General features: G+C 43.4%; 1 protein-coding gene across 1 annotated transcript in view; it reads left to right on the top strand.

Annotated features, from left to right (window-relative positions):
* TMEM132C (transmembrane protein 132C) overlaps positions 1 to 16,136 on the top strand; it is a 923,542-nt gene that overhangs the window by 880,297 nt on the left and 27,109 nt on the right. Inside the window, exons 7-8 of the mRNA XM_075322405.1 lie at positions 689 to 962; positions 2,899 to 3,090. Of these exons, the coding sequence (XP_075178520.1) occupies positions 689 to 962; positions 2,899 to 3,090 (466 nt within the window). The remainder of the gene's footprint in view (positions 1 to 688; positions 963 to 2,898; positions 3,091 to 16,136) is intronic.

Below are 16,136 nucleotides of genomic sequence, written 5' to 3'. Positions count from 1 at the left end.
CAGACAGCAAAATACATTTAATATAGAGAGGCTCACGAGTTCATGGGAAGCTCAGATCCCTGAACCATCACAAACATTTTAAGGATGGAAGACACTTGTGACAGGTGCGCTGTGAAGATAACCTAGTGTCACAGCAGGGGATAGTGATCATCTGGCTGCAAGAATGTGATATGCATACCCTCTGCCACATACTGGATAGATGGGTGCAGCCTCTCCCAATGCAAGTGTATTGAGTGTGGCCACGCCCACCTTATTGGAATGTGGCAGAGAAAATGCATATCGCATACTTCGGCCACGTGACCACCGTCCCCGCCTCAGACACTGGAGTATCTTCACAGCGCGCTGTGCGAGTGTACACCAGACAACCCCTTTTAGATTTCACAATGCAGTTGATGTGGCTGTTGTACACTGATGAGCTAAAGGGTAACAACTTTTCAACTTTTGACTTTCAGGCTCCATATCTTTTTGCTAATCAATGTACTTAGTTTGAAAATCCATGTCAGAGCTATGTTATTCCTTTTCTAATCTAATATTAAAATGAGCATGGATTTTCAAAGTCCACCAGTCTCATCAAGTCTAAGAGAGCTTCTTTAGTTAATAATGAATATAGTTAGAATGGTGAAATCTGGTCATAAAAAATCCACTTATAACCTCAGCAAAACATTATAGATGAAATCTTACCTTTCAGACCAACGAGAGACAGTGATGATGATGAAGAAGATGAACGTAAAGGACGAGGCTGTTCCCTTCAGTATCAACATGCAATGATCCGGGTTCTCACTCAGTTTGTGGCAGAAGACTCAACACCTCTCGGACAGCTTGACTTCTTGCTAGGTTCTGATTGGCAGGTTGATGTGACAGATTTAGTGAAAGATTTTATGAAACTAGAAGAGCCTCACGTTGCAAAGCTCCAAGATGGAAGACTTCTCATTGGGAAGGAAGTTGGAATGACCACGATACAAGTACGTAAAATTTCCAATATTCGGTCTAAAATAAGTGCAGTAAAATTGCCTTTTATTTGCTGTTGATTGGAATTTCTCTTGTGAGTACACTGAGTTTTATGTGCAGATTGTCTGCAAAAAAATGCATTTGATGCGGAAAATCCCCAGGTAGATAATGCATATGTGATTTTAGGGCTTTCCTCTGAATGCAATCCACACATAACTGTATCAATAAAGTTTTCTCAAAACCAAATACTACGAAGTATCAAAAAGAAAATACGTTTGTAATTAAAAAATGACCTATAAAAAAAAGAGACAAAAAAAACAGCATAAAAAACGCAAAAAATGCTTGTAAAAAAGAGCACTCAAAAACGCAATAAAAAAGCAAGTACCGTAACCTAATTTATCTAAAGTGTAAAAATGCTGCATAAAATCTGGAAAAACAAATACCGGACTTTTTGAGACTCACCCAAAACTTAGAGAAAAAATAAAAAGAAAAAAAATATGGGGTCTGTCTTATAATCCGGTGGTGTCTTACCGGAGGAGGGAGTGGCAGCGGTGGTGGAACGGGGTCACAGGAGGCAGGGGCGGTTCAGTGGATGTCCTAGATGCTTGCTGTAGGCACTGTGATGCAGGAGGAGCATCCTGAAACTGTCTGCAGTGTGGGCTTCAAAGAAATGGTGCCCGGAGTCGGCACGTGCAAATGGAGCGCTCAGCTTTATGACAAGCCGAGATCTCATGTGTGCACACACCACCTCCAGATGCCATTTTCCTTAATTCTGCTGTAGGAAGATCAATGGGCCAACACATGCGCAGATGAGATCTTGAGCCAAGAGCTTCATCTGCACACGTGCCGACTCAGGGCGCCATTATTTGAAGCCCGCACTGGCAACATTTTCAGAAAGGTGGCCCCCGCTGCACAGCCCACCGCAGCACAGCACACCGGAGCACAGCGTACTCATAATGGAAATGTAGTCTAAAGATTGGAACATTTCTGAAATATTTCTTCTTGGCATGATTTTTTACATAAGTAAAAATGGCGAGAGGGGTGTGTAGACTTTTTATGTACAATGTACATACACCAAACCCGAATATCGGATTACCATACGTGTGGAGGCCAAATTAAAATATGCCTATTATACATTTAATTGTCATATACTGTATATGCAGAAAAATAATCTTGCTAAACTGTAGGTTCGTAATAAACACTAATATATGTGTGGTGGGTTTTGTTTTTAGTTTTCTATTGGTTTATGAATATTTAAAGGTAAATTATATTCTGCTGAAACGTCATATGCCTACAGACATAGGCTTAATCTGCAGGTAAATTGTGATACAGTTACATAAGGCTGAATAACCGAAGCACCAGCTACAGGGTAAAAATGAACTTTTGTTCTCCCTGCAGCTACACACTTCCAGTGATCGGGGAGGTGCAGGGAGCAGTAACAGTCACTATTCACTATTCAGAGAACATGGCTAATATCACTCCAGGCACTAACTGACAGACTGCTCTGCACAGACACACTGACAACTGGAAGCAGGTTACAGCCAGGAGGATAACACTTCAGTATTTCCTTATAGCTGCTGCTATCATTTTAATGCTATTGCCCTGCAGATTAACCCTTTATTGACCTATTTCTGAAGGTGACAGGTTACCTTATGAAGAACATCAGTATATTATAGATAAAACTTACTGCGCTAATGGTTTAGTGCATTGTTAAATATACACTATGTATCGGCACATAGGATCTTTGCACATATCATTTGCTTTAATATATTTTTCATGACCATTCAGCACCAAAGCAGTTAAATCTTCCTCCTAATCTTTTATGACTGTATAATAAGACAGTGCCATAGGAAATTATTTTTATTTTGTTTATTTGAGCTCAGTGGGGAAGAGTCTATAAATAATGGATTTGCTTGCTTATTATTAAATCAGTTTCTTTGTGTGTTGTAGGTGATGTCCCCTCTCTCCGATTCCATCCTGGCAGAAAAGACAGTGACAGTGCTCGATGAGAAAGTGACAATAACCGACCTAGGAGTGCAGCTTGTCTCTGGACTGTCACTCTACCTTCATTCTAGCACAGCAAATAACAAGGCTGTCGTGGTCAGCTCTATGGCACAGGAGCTACTGCATACTCAAAAGCAGGTAGGGTGCTTAAGGCTATCCGAGGGTGTCTTATTATACACAGATAATTAAGTCTGTCCTTAAAATTGTCTCTATGGTACTTTGAGAAGCACTTGCTGAATTAAAGATCCGCTTCAGACTGATGAACCTACAGTGTACTTTTCAATGCATATTAAAGAGCCACAATGTCATAAAGAAAACATTATACAAAGCTATTGTGAAGACTCTTGAGTTTTTCAAAATTTTTTAGAACTTTTGACCTTACTAGCAAACTGGCTGTATCACTGTCCAAAACTCCACCCTACTTTCAGTCCTATCCACATGTGTCAACAAGGTCCATGCTTTATGGATGAATGTAGCTAAGTAGTGAGCAGGATAGCTGTGAATCCACCACTAGGATTAGATAAATACTAAGAAGCAGCAGTATGGCTTTGTGTGTATTCATCTGACCAAAACACCATTTTTCACATGCCATGTAGGGGACGCAGCTTGTCACAGTCAACACTTAAATCTCATTGAGAATCTGTTTCAAAAGATAAAAAATTGCTCTTCTCAGATGCCTCCGGCCAATCTCACTGAGCTAGGGATAAGAGGGCTTTACACACTGTGACATCGCTAGCATTTCCTGGCGATGTCGTGTGCGATAGCACCCTCCCCTGTCGTACGGCCGATATGTGGTGATCGCTGCCGTAGTGAACATTATCGCTACAGCAGCGTCACACGCACATACCTGCTCTGCAACATCGCTCTGACCGGCGAACCGCCTCCTTTCTGAGGGGGCGGTTTGTTTGGCGTCACAGTGACGTCACACGGCAGGCGTCCAATAAAAGCAGATGGGCGGAGATGAGCGGGACGTAACATTCCGCCCACTTTCTTCCTTCCTCATTGCCGGTGGAGGCAGGTAAGGAGATGTTCGTCGCTCCTACGGTGTCACACACAGCGATGTGTGCTGCCGCAGGAACGAGGAACAACATCGCTAATAAGCAGAGAACGATTTTTTGTTTCAGGACGACCTCTCCGCGGCAAACGATTTTGACCACTTTTGCGATCGTTTAAGGTCGCTTATAAGTGTCACACACTGAAATATCGTTAATGAAGCCGGATGTGCGTCACAAACACCGTGACCTCGACGATAATTCATTAACGATATCGTAGCATGTAAAGCCCGCTATAGTTTGAAATGAATTATTGCTATACATCTCTGTCTCTAAACATACAAACCTGGTAAAGACATACCCCAAAAGGCTTGTAGCAGTAATTTCAGCAAAACGTGGTCCTACTAAGAATTGACCTGGGGGGCTGAATATAAATGCAGATTACAATTTTTTCAAATGTAAATTAAAATATATAGAAAATCATGTAGTGTCGGGGTGTCTGTGGGAATGAAAATGGGGGCGGTACTGCTGGGGTGTGCAGGGATGATGATGAGTGCGGTAGTTCCGGGGTGTGTGCGGTGATGATGATGAGTGTGGTAGTGTCTGGGTGTGTGCGGGATGATGATGACTGCGGTAGTGCCAGGGTGTTTGAGGGGATGATGATGAGTGCGGTAGTGCCGGGGTGTGTACGGTGTTGAAAAGTGCAGTAGTGTCGGGGTGTGTGCGGGGATGATGATGAGTGCGGAAGTGCCGGGGTATGTGCGAGGATAATGATGTGTGCGGTAGTGTCGGGTTGTGTACGGTGTTGATAAGTGCGGGGTAGTGCCGGGGTGTGTGCGGGGATGATGATGGCGGCGGTACTGTCTGCGTGTCTGTCTCTCTCTCTTCTCTCTATCTCTTCTGTCTTTCTCACTCTCTCCTCTCTCTCTATCTCTCTTCTCTCTCTCTCCTCTCTCTCTCCTCTCTCTCTCCTATCTCTCTCTCCTCTATCTCTCCTCTTTCTCTTCTCTCTCTCTCCTCTCTCTTCTCTCCTCTCTTCTATCTCTCTGCTCTCTCTCTTCTCTGTCCACTCTCTCTCTTCTCTCTCCCCTCTCTCTCCTCTCTCTTCTCGCTCACTTCTCTCTCTCTCCTCTCTTTTCTCTCTCTTCTCTCTCATCTATCTTCTCTCTCTCTTCTTTCTCTTTCTTCTCTCTCTCTCTCTCTCTCTCTCCTCTCTGTCTTCTCCCTCTCTCTTCTCTCTCTATTCTTTCTCTCTTCTCTTTCTTCTCTTTCTTCTCTCTCTCTTCACTCTCTCTCTCCTCTCTCTTCTCTCTCTCCTCTCTCTCCCTTCTCTCTCTTTTCTCCCTCTTCTCTCTTTCTCCTCTCTCTCCTCTCTCTCTCCTCTCTCTCCTCTCTTCTCTCTCTTCTCTCTTCTCTTCTCTCTCTTCTCTCTCTCCTCTCTCTCTTCTCTCTCTCCTCTCTCTTCTCTCTCCTTTCTCTCTTCTCTCTCTTCTCTCTCCTCTCTTCTCTCTCTCTTCTCTTTCTTCTCTCCTCTCTTCTCTCTCTCTATTCTTTCTCTCTTCTCTCTCCTCTATCTCTTCTCTCTTCTCTCTCTCTCTTCTCTCTCTCCTCTCTTCTCTCTCTCTTCTCTTTCTTCTCTCCTCTCTTCTCTCTCTTCTCTCTCTCTATTCTTTCTCTCTTCTCTCTCCTCTCTCTCTTCTCTCTCTCCTCTCTCTCTTCTCTCTCTCTCCCTCTCCTCTCTCTCTCCTCTCTCTCTCTTCTCTCTCAGTTCTCTCTCTTTTCTCTCTCTCTGCTCTCTTATCTTTCTCTCTTCTCTCTCTTCTCTCTCCTCTCTCTCTTCTCTCTCTCTTTTCTCCCTCTTCTCTCTTTCTCCTCTCTCTCTCTTCTCTCTTTCTTCTCTCTTCTCTCTCTCTTCCCTCTCTTCTCTCTCTCTTCTCTCTTCTCTCTTCTCTCCTCTCTTCTCTTTCTTCTCTCCTCTCTTCTCTCTCTTCTCTCTTTCTCTCTCCTTTCTCCTCTCTCTTCTCTTTCTTCTCTCCTCTCTTCTCTCTCTTCTCTCGCTCTCTCTCTCTATTCTCTCTCTCAGGAGTCTGCACCGAAGTGTGTAGTTTTTTTTTTCACTGATGCATCAGCTGATTGTATAAAAGCTGTTTATACAATCAGCTGCTGTGTCATGTGATTCAGGCCCTTGCACCTGACACATCATCTGATCGCTTTGCCTTCCAGCAAACTGATCAGATGATATTGGATCTGGATTGGACAGTGCGGGACCCTTGACCCAGGATTACTGCGGAGGGGGGTTCTTTATTTCAATTAAGATGGAGTCACTAATTGTGTTGTGTTTTATTTCTAATAAAAATATTTTTCTGTGTGTTGTGTTTTTTTTTATCTGTACTAGAAATTCATGGGGGCCATGTCTAATATTGGCGCGACACCATGAATTTCGGCCTTAGGGTCAGTTGATAATATACAGCTAGCCCTAACCCCATTATTACCCAGCGAGCCACCCGTCATCAGGGCAGCTGGAAGAGTTGGATACAGCGCCAGAAGATGGTGCTTCTATGAAACCGACATTTTCTGGGGAAGCTGCGGACTGCAATTCGCAGCGGGAGTGCCCAGAAAGCTTGGGCACCCTGCGCTGAGGATTTCAATCCCCAGCTGCCTTGTTGTACCTGGCTGAACACAAAAATTGGTCGAAGCCCACGTAATTTTTTTTTTAATTATTTCATGAAATTCGTGAAATAATTGAAAAAAAAAGGTTTCCCTATATTTTTGGTTCCCAGCCGGGTACAAATAGGCAGCTGGGGGTTGGGGGCAGCCCGTAGCTGCCTGCTGTACCTGGCTAGCATACAAAAATATGGCGAAACCCACGTCATTTTTTTTTTGGACGGGGGGGCAAAAAACTTGTGCATACAGTCCTGGATGGACTATGCTGAGCCTTGTATTTCTGCAGCTGCTGTCTGCTGTCTGTCTGTATGGAGGAGAGCAGACAGCAGCTGCAGAACTTCAAGGCTTAGCATTCTCCATCCAGGACTGTATGCTGGAGGGAGAGACAGGGGGAGCAGAACTACAAGGCTCAGCATGCTCCATTCACTAGTGTATGCAGGAGAGCAGACAGCAGCTGCAGAACTACAAGGCTCAGCATACTCCATCCAGGACTGTATGCAGGAGTTTTTCGCCCCCCAAAAAAATGACGTGGGCTTCGCCAAAAAATTCCCAAAATATAGGGAAGCCCTTTTTTTAATTATTTAATGAATTTCATGAAATAAAAAAAAACGACATGGGCTTTGCCCCATTTTTGTATCCAGCCAGGTACAACTAGGCAGCTGGGGATTGGAATCCGCAGCACAGGTTGGCCCGAGTTTTCTGGGCCCCTCCACTGTGAATTGCAGTCCGCAGCCGCCCCAGAAAATGGTGCTTTCATAGAAGCGCCATTTTCTGGCACTGTATCCAACTCTTCCTGCTGCCCTGGTTTTACTAGCTATTATTAAGCCAGAGATTCTTAATGTCAGGCAAGTTTGACCTGGCCATTGTGAATCTTTAATAAAGGGCTAAAAAAAGGACATCACACAGAGAAAAAATACTTTAATAGAAATAAATACACAGACACACTTAGAGACTCCACGTTTATTACTCCCTCTCACCCCTCCACGATCCTGGTCTTCTGTCTTCTTTCTCCTCCAACCCATGCAGCTCTGCTACAACAGACAGTACTGCATGGGAGGAAGACACTGCTGCTCCCGTGCAGTGTAATCACTCAATGAGTGAGCAGAGGCTGCGGGTTGGTAAGCGGTGACGTCACCGCTACCACCGTTGCAATAGTAACCTGACAGGCGGGTTACTATAGCAATGGTGATCTCCGATCACCTGATTCCCGGCACAGCTATTCACCTGTTGTGGCATCCAGTCCGTGCATGTGGGCTGACTCTGTAAAGAGCGCCGACATGCAGGGACGGGGAGCTGACCATGTGCCAGAGCATCTCGCTGGTACACGGGGATGCTCAAACGAGTACCGCAAACCGGAGAGATGCACTGACAGGACCTAGCATGACGTCATAGCCATGTGACCAGTCTGCAACCAATGACATAATACACACGTGACTGGTCACATGCTATGACGTCACGGAAGGTCCTATCATTAGTGCTGGTTACCGGGAGGGCGCAGCGATGATCGGAAGGAGAAGTGGCGGGAGACAGTCTGCAGGACGCTTCGCGGGGACCTGTAAGTATAATGGCAATGTTTTTAACTGTATGTGTATATGTATAATGTGTTTGTATGTGTTTGTGTTTGCTTGCCATTGTTTTCAATGTGGTTCAAAGGTGTTCATCGACCGTTCGATGAACACACCCGCTGTTCGACGAGCCGAACCAAACTCGAACACTAGGAGGGTGGCTCATCACTACTGAGGACATGAAATGGCTGTAGGTTGTCTGTTGTTTGTCCTCTCTGCTATTACCTTGTTTGTTCACTGAATATACTAAAATAGGGAATTCCATTATTTGGGGAGTGCCATTTCACCTTTACTCTTTAGATGAACTGGTTTATTAGGTTATAGAGCATCACCATGATACGTATTTGAGTTTTAAGCAGCTTATTCCCTGGAATAAATGCATAATGGCTAACAACAGAGACCAGTGCCAAACACTATTTTGTCTATTCTATAACTATGATCATCTTTCTACAATGGCCCTGGAAACTGGGAAAGACTGTGATAGCTAAGTATTTTATAGGGAATCTGTCAGTAGGAGCTATCCTGCAAAGCCATTTTTATGGGCTTTGTGGACCAGACACAGATCTCCTTGATAAGTTAAATCAGGCTCTACTACTCAGTGGGTAGGTGCTATTGAGGTAAACAGATATAGTACAATAGTAACCTCAGTACTCATATGGACAAGAGAAGATTTTGAAAATTTTTATTTTATTTTGATAAACTGCAATAAGTGCACATAAGGTATAGCAAACCCGACGTTTCGGCTCTGTAAGCCTTTCTCGAGGTTTTGCATGGAGAGGAAGAAGAGAAACATGAGTCACAGGCGAACCGCCAAACAAAGTATGGCCACTGAATATGTAGCAGAGCTGAAGCGGCGTGGGACCTCATATGGATTACGACGGACCTGCAGAGTGTTGGGGGTTAATAAAGAGGTGAAGGAGGGTGTATTTTGCACTCTATTCCAAATAAAGGATTTTTCTCTGTGTCTGTGTTTATTTACTTTCATTTACAGGTTATTGTGATGCAGGTATCTCATAGATGCCTGTGCCATCATTAACTTAGGGTTTAGTAGTAGCTGTGCTCTGCTATTAACCCCTTATTACCCCGATTGCCACTGCTCCAGGGCAATCGAGAAGAGCCGGTATTGCATCGGGATTGTCACATTTAATAGATGCGGCAATACCGGGTGCCTGCAGGCTGAGAATACCAGCCCCCAGCCAGCAGTATCAAGGCTGGGGATGAAAATTAGGGGGACCGCACATCATTTTTTAAAAAAATTATTTATTTAAATAATAAAAAAAAGCCGCATCACCGGCATAGTTGCACACTTCTGACAGGAATGTGTATGTGTTTCTGTGTACATGCACGCTCATGTTCAGAGAGCACAGGCTGTGCCGACTGATGTCATGTCAGACTTGTACGAGTCTGGAAGCTCATCACTGACACAGCTGCACACTCTTCTGACAGGAGCGTGCATGTGTTTCGGTGTACATGCACGCTCATGCTCAGAGAGCGCAGGCTGTGCTGGCTGATGTCATGTCAGACTTGTACGAATCTGACAGCTCATCACCGGCACAGCCGCACACTCTTTTGACAAGAGCGTGCATGTATTTCTGTGTACATGCACGCTCATGTTCAGAGAGCGCAGGCTGTGTCGGCTGATGTCATGTCATTCTTGTACGAGTCTGACAGCTCATTACCGGCACAGCCGCACACTTCTGACAGGAACGTGCATGTGTTTCTGAAAGACATGTACATTCACCATACTGACCCGCAGACACTTGCACTGCTTTCCCCGCCCACTGGCCGTCCTACCGCCTGTGATTGGTTGCAGTCAGCTGACACGCTGACACTCAGGGTGGGGGCGGGTCTAGCTGCAATCAATTATAAGCGCCGGTGGGCGGGCAAAACAATGAATATTGAGTTGTCGGCTCCAGAAGGGAAAAGCATGACCCGGAAGGAGTTTGCTGCCATGACACAGCCTCGGGTGAGTATACCGTGCACGCTCCTACCCACTTATCCCCTCCACAAACATTTTTAATCTCCGGATTCTGGTCCCCATAGACTTATACGGGAACCGGAATCCGGAGCGGTTCCGGATTTTTTTTTTCAATTCGGCAGGGATCCGCCAGTCCCGGATATTGGCGGATTTGATCAACTGTACTTATCTCCTTTTTTATGGTGGTCATTAAATAAATAAATATTAATAAGTAAGTTGTGCCATGCCACAAATGCAGTGGGTGTCATCTGTATATTATCCTTAGTTCAGCATAATTGAGTACGTCTCCTTTGAAAAGTAAGATTTTAAAACATATTTCACTGAACATAACAACAATATCCAAAATTTTGACAAGACTGAGTTTTACTAAACTCTAGCTGTAGTACCTGGCGATACTCGGGATAGTACCTAAGTGTCTCTCTGTCTCTCTCACTCTCCCTCTCTCCCACTCTCTCAATCTCCCTCTCTGTCTGTCTGTCTCCCTCTCTGACTGTCTCCTTCTCTGACTGTCTCACTCTCTGACTGTCTGTCTCCCTCTGTCTGTGTGTCTCCCTCTCTGTCTGCCTCTCTCTTTGTGTGTGTCTGTGTGTCTCTGTGTGTCTGTGTGTATCTCTGTGTGTCTCTGTGTGTGTCTCTGTCTCTGTGTCTCTGTGTCTATTTCCATGTGTCTCTGTATGTCTGTGTGTATCTCTGTGTGTCTCTGTCTCTGTGTGTCTCTGTCTCTGTATGTCTCTTTCCATGTGTCTATCTCTATGTGTCTCTGTGTCTGTCTCTGTCTGTCTGTGTCTGTGTGTGTGTGTGTGTCTCTGTCTATGTGTGTCTCTGTGTCTGTGTCTGTCTCTGTGTGTGTCTCTGTGTCTGTCTCTTTCTCTGTGTGTCTCTGTCTCTGTTTGTCTCTGTGTGTCTGTCTCTGTCAGTCTCTGTGTGTGTGTCTGTGTCTCTATGTGTCTCTGTCTCTGTGTGTCTCCGTCTCTGTGTTTATCGGTCTCTGTGTGTTTCTGTGTGTCTCTGTCTCTGTTTGTCTCTGTGTGTCTGTCTCTGTGTGTGTGTCTGTGTCTCTATGTGTCTCTGTGTCTCTCCGTCTCTGTGTTTATCTGTCTCTGTGTGTTTGTTTCTGTGTTTCTATGTCTCTGTGTGTCACTGTCTCTGTGTGTCTCTGTGTTTGTGTTAACCAAAATCATATTACCTCACACATATGTTTCTTTTACTAAGAATGTCCTTTGTTGCCTATAGCAACCCATGAGAATTCCTAATAATGACCTGTAGCTCCCAGCTCCATTGACTTTAATGTAAGCAGTTTTTTTGGCAAATAACTGTAATGCACAGGGTTACATTTTTTCCTCAAAACATCATCAATGATGTTCCCTGAGTCAAGTGAGGTGTCTGTGCAAAATTTCGTGATCATAAATGTCACTTTTTTTTTTTACACACAAATACATACATACACACATACATACATGCATTCAGCTTTATATATTACATTTTTTAACTCATAGCATGAACATTAGGTGAATAATATAATTTTAATTACAAAATCTTCACTTTTATTCAAATTAGCTGATGCAAAAATGAATACACCCCACATCAAAAAGTACTACATCTAGTATTTTCTACTATCTCCATGATTTGTAAGCACAACACCAAGTCTTTTAGTCATGGAATGTACAAGGTGAAAACATCTATCTTTTTCCATTCTTTAAGAATGATCTCTTTAAAGCCTGGATGCTGGATGGAGAGTGGATGACAACTTATCTCTTCAGATTTCCTCATAGGTGTTCAATAGGGTTCAGATCAGGAGCCATGCTTGTCCACTAAATCACTTTCACCCTGTTCTTCAAAAATGCAACAAATATGTGTTTTGGATTGCTGTCGTGTTGGAAAAGTACCATGTCTACTAAGAGCATGGAGTGATGGTAGCATCTTCTGTTTCAATATAGAGCAATACATGTGTGAATTCACAATACTATCAATAAAATGTATCTCCTTGATACTAACAGCACTCATGCAGCCTAATATATGGACACTGCCTCCACCATGTTTCACTGTAGGCACCATGCATTTATCAAAATTATTTTTTTTTTTTAAATGCATGGTGCCTACGATGAAACATTATGGTAACAGTGTCCTTATATGAGGCTGCAAGAGTGATTCTGGTGTTGTGGAGCTAAATTTCAGTAATGGTACCATGAATCAGATATTAACTACTTCATATTGAAAGAAAAAATGCTACCATCTCTCTGTGCCCTTACTAGACGTGCAGATTTCCCTCATGATAATGATGCTGAATATATATCTGTTGCATTTCTGAAGAAGAACAGGGTGAAAGTGATTCAGTGGCTAAATATGTCTCCTGACCTGAACCCAACTGAAACACTTATGGGGAATTATGAAGAGACAATAGATGCCTTGGCATCTTTTGGAATGGGCATACTATGTGTATTGGATTGGGTAAAGTTTATCCATTGGGTATGGTATGTGCATTGGATTGGCTATAGTATATGCATTGGATTGGCTATAGTATATGCATTGGATTGGGTATGGTATATGCATTGGATTGGATATGGTATGTGCATTGGATTGGGTATAGTAGGTACATTGTCTTGGGTTAAATATTTCCATTGGATTTGATATAGTATATGCATTGGATTTGGTATAGTATGTGCCTTGGATTGGGCATAGTTGGTTTATTGAATTTGTGCCACCCCTGGGGAAGCAGCCGAGCTGCTTGGATCCGGGTTCGCTGATCGTGCGGCAACGGAAATGAAACGGGAGTATGTACAGGGGAATTTAGATATAGTTCGTGATGCCACCCGTGGTGTACGGTAATTGGGAGTACCGCCGCTGCCGTTGGGAGTACCCGGGGTGATAAAGTGGGGCAGCAAGGTGTCGTAGCCCTCCACGAGTAGGAGGGATGCCCCGGGACTCGGTGTGGGATGCCGTCGGATGCAGGGGTCACTGTCATACTCACTCAATCCATAAGCAGACGTTGACAACCCGTCCCTTATAGTGTTGCCTGGTGATCCGTGACCTGCCTCCTGGCACTAAGTTTAACTTCAACGTGGTAGCCCAGTAGTCTGAAACTTTCTGGGCCCCGCTCCCCACTGTGGCTAAGTGTTGGAGCTTGCTCTCAGGGCTCACGCTTGGGATTTCCTGGACCGTTTTGGGTTGGAAAGTCCTATCTCTCTCTTTGTGCTAATGTCCCGATTCTGGAGTGGGTGGGAACAGATCATAAAGGCTCCGTTCTCTTCAGGTGAATTGTCGGGTTGCCTGAAGCTTCTCCCTGACCTAGGATCCATGTACCCTGCCGTGCCTTCGGTCCCGGACCGGAGACAGTGCTAGGCTGCTGGCCGTTCTCCTCAACAGGTCCAGGCACCTTGCCACAATCTCCTGCGACCGGGGGTCCGACTCCTCTAGGTCCAGACTAACGTCTGCATCCTAGACAGCTTCTCTTGGGAGCCACTACTCCCAGCCTCCTTTGAGCTCCTCACAGATTGAGAGGTTCCTCACCCCTCACTACTCACTGATTACACTCCTCACCACCCCTCTCTGACCCCCCAGGTGGACGACTCTATTCCACTCAAACCGTCCACTGGTATGCCTGATGGGTGTGGTGCAGTTTGTATCTAAGATTTGATTTACTGTTGGAGGCAACACTATTAAGATAGGGACACAGAACCAAGAGGGAGGTGGAATACTTCACAGGTGGATAGGTTGTGCAATACCCTGATAGTCCAGGGGCGTCACAGATTGGCTTACATATTTCCACTGGATTGGGTATGGTATATGCATTGGATTAGGAATGGTATAGGCATTGGATTGGATATAGTATATGCATTGGATTGGGTATGGTATGGACATTGGATTGAATTTGGTATATGCATTGCATTGGATATGGTATGTGCATTGGATTGGGTATATTATATTCTTTAAAGAGTTTTAATTGACATATATTGCATCATTCAAAATTATTCATATGAGTATAATTATACATTGCTACTAATTACATTTAATTATCTTATATGTAATTTTTATTCATCTCCATTATGCTACATTTAGTGCTATTCAGTCTTCTTTATCAAATTGTGCAATCCACTGAACAACACACCTAATAAAGGTTGTTCTATACTGTAATATTAATTACTATACGTGCTTAAAGAGAAATTCTGAAATTGTTTTGACATTTTCAGACAACTGTGCATATACTCAGACAATTTTTATGCGCTGGACATTATGGTAATGTAAGCAAGGAGAGTGTTTGCAAAGGTGACATGATTACCGTCTATCTAGGGAAACAGCTTTGTAAAGAAAGGTGCCATTAACCCAGATTGGTTTAACATAAAGCTGAATTTCTACAATATCTAGCACACCAATTATATTCAGTCCATTTCATACACCGAAGCAGACGCCCACATGGTGCATATAATGTCAAATAGCATCAGCTATCTTTGTATAAGGCAATATATATGACCTGTATAATAAAATTCCAAATGGAATTTAGGGTAATCTCCATCAACCAGGCAAGATGGAATCCTGCCGAGAGCAACACAGAAATTCAGCTTCACTTATTGTATTAACTTTGTTTAAAGCTAATTTTGGATTTAAAGGGAACCTGTTAGGTGCAATATGCACCCAGAACCACAAGCAGTTCTAGGTGCATATTGCTAATCCCTGCCTAACTGTCCGTGCATCCTAGTAGCATAGATAAAGAGATCTTTAGAAAAAGTATTTCTAAAGATCGTTTATTATATGCTAATGAAGCCAGGGACTAGTTGCAGGGGCATTACTGCCTAGTCGGCATACATAGCATGTTAGCACGCCCCTATGGGCGTACTAACATGCTAATGAATGCACATACCTCACTCTTGATGGCGTCCGGAAGCGGATGGATGCACACTGGGCATGATCCGGAGTCTACGGCACCTCCGATCATGCGCACTAAACTGATGCCGAGTGTAAACTTCACGACTTCAATGAGGTAGAGTGCGCATGACCAGTGCTGGGAACTCTGGATCATGTGCAGTGTGCATGCACATCCATCCGCCTCTAGCTACCATCAAGAGTGAGGTATGTGTGGCGTCGCTGCTTATTCATTAGCGTGTTAGTGTGCGCGCATGTGGGCCGACTAGCCAAGGGAAGCAACTCCCTTGCGACTAGTCGCTGGCTTTATTAGCATATAATTAATGATCTTTAAAAATACAGTTTCTATAGATTCCTTTATCTATGTTAGTGTATACAGAGACAGTTAGGCAGAGATTAGCAATATGCACCCAGAACTGCTCGTGTTTCTGGGTACATGTTGCACCTTTAACTTATTTATCTTGAAGACAATGCCAAGTTTTACGGTCTTGTTTTTATAGATATATATATATATATATATATATATATATTTTTATATATATATATATATGTGGATATACTGTATATATACAGTACTGTGCCAAAATTTTAGGCAGATGTATTGAAATGCTTCAAACTAAAAATACTTTAAAATGCTGTAGTGTTCCTATGTTGCAGATTTGTTTGCAGATTTTCTGCACCCAAAACTGCATCTCTTGGCATGAAAAAAATGCTGCTGAAAAACGCATTTTTTGTTGTGGTTTTGCCTTTTTTGATACTTTTTTCTGCATTTTTCTATGCTTTTTTTATGTATTTTTATGCGTTGTGATAGGAAAAACGTTGGGAAAAACCCCAGAAACAATTAAAAACTGCAAGTAAACAATCGACAACATCTGCACAGCACTTCAGGATTCTCATAGACTTTGCTGGGAAGGGTTTTCTCTTGCGGATTGATTAAAATCTGCAAGACAAAAACATCAAAATCGCAAAAAACACACACAGCCTAAATAGTTTATTTTTATTAATTAACAAAATGCAAAGTGAATGGGCAAAAGAGAAATCTAAATCCAATCAATAGTGAGAGCAATAGAGATGAGCGATTGTTATAAGATCAAGTTTGAGTCAAATTCCTGAAATCACAGTTTTAGG

This window comes from Anomaloglossus baeobatrachus, chromosome 1 (assembly GCF_048569485.1).
Source record: "Anomaloglossus baeobatrachus isolate aAnoBae1 chromosome 1, aAnoBae1.hap1, whole genome shotgun sequence".
NCBI lineage: Eukaryota > Metazoa > Chordata > Amphibia > Anura > Aromobatidae > Anomaloglossus > Anomaloglossus baeobatrachus.
The sequence above is the reverse complement of the archived record's forward strand: the minus strand, read 5'-3'. Positions and strand labels throughout refer to the sequence as shown.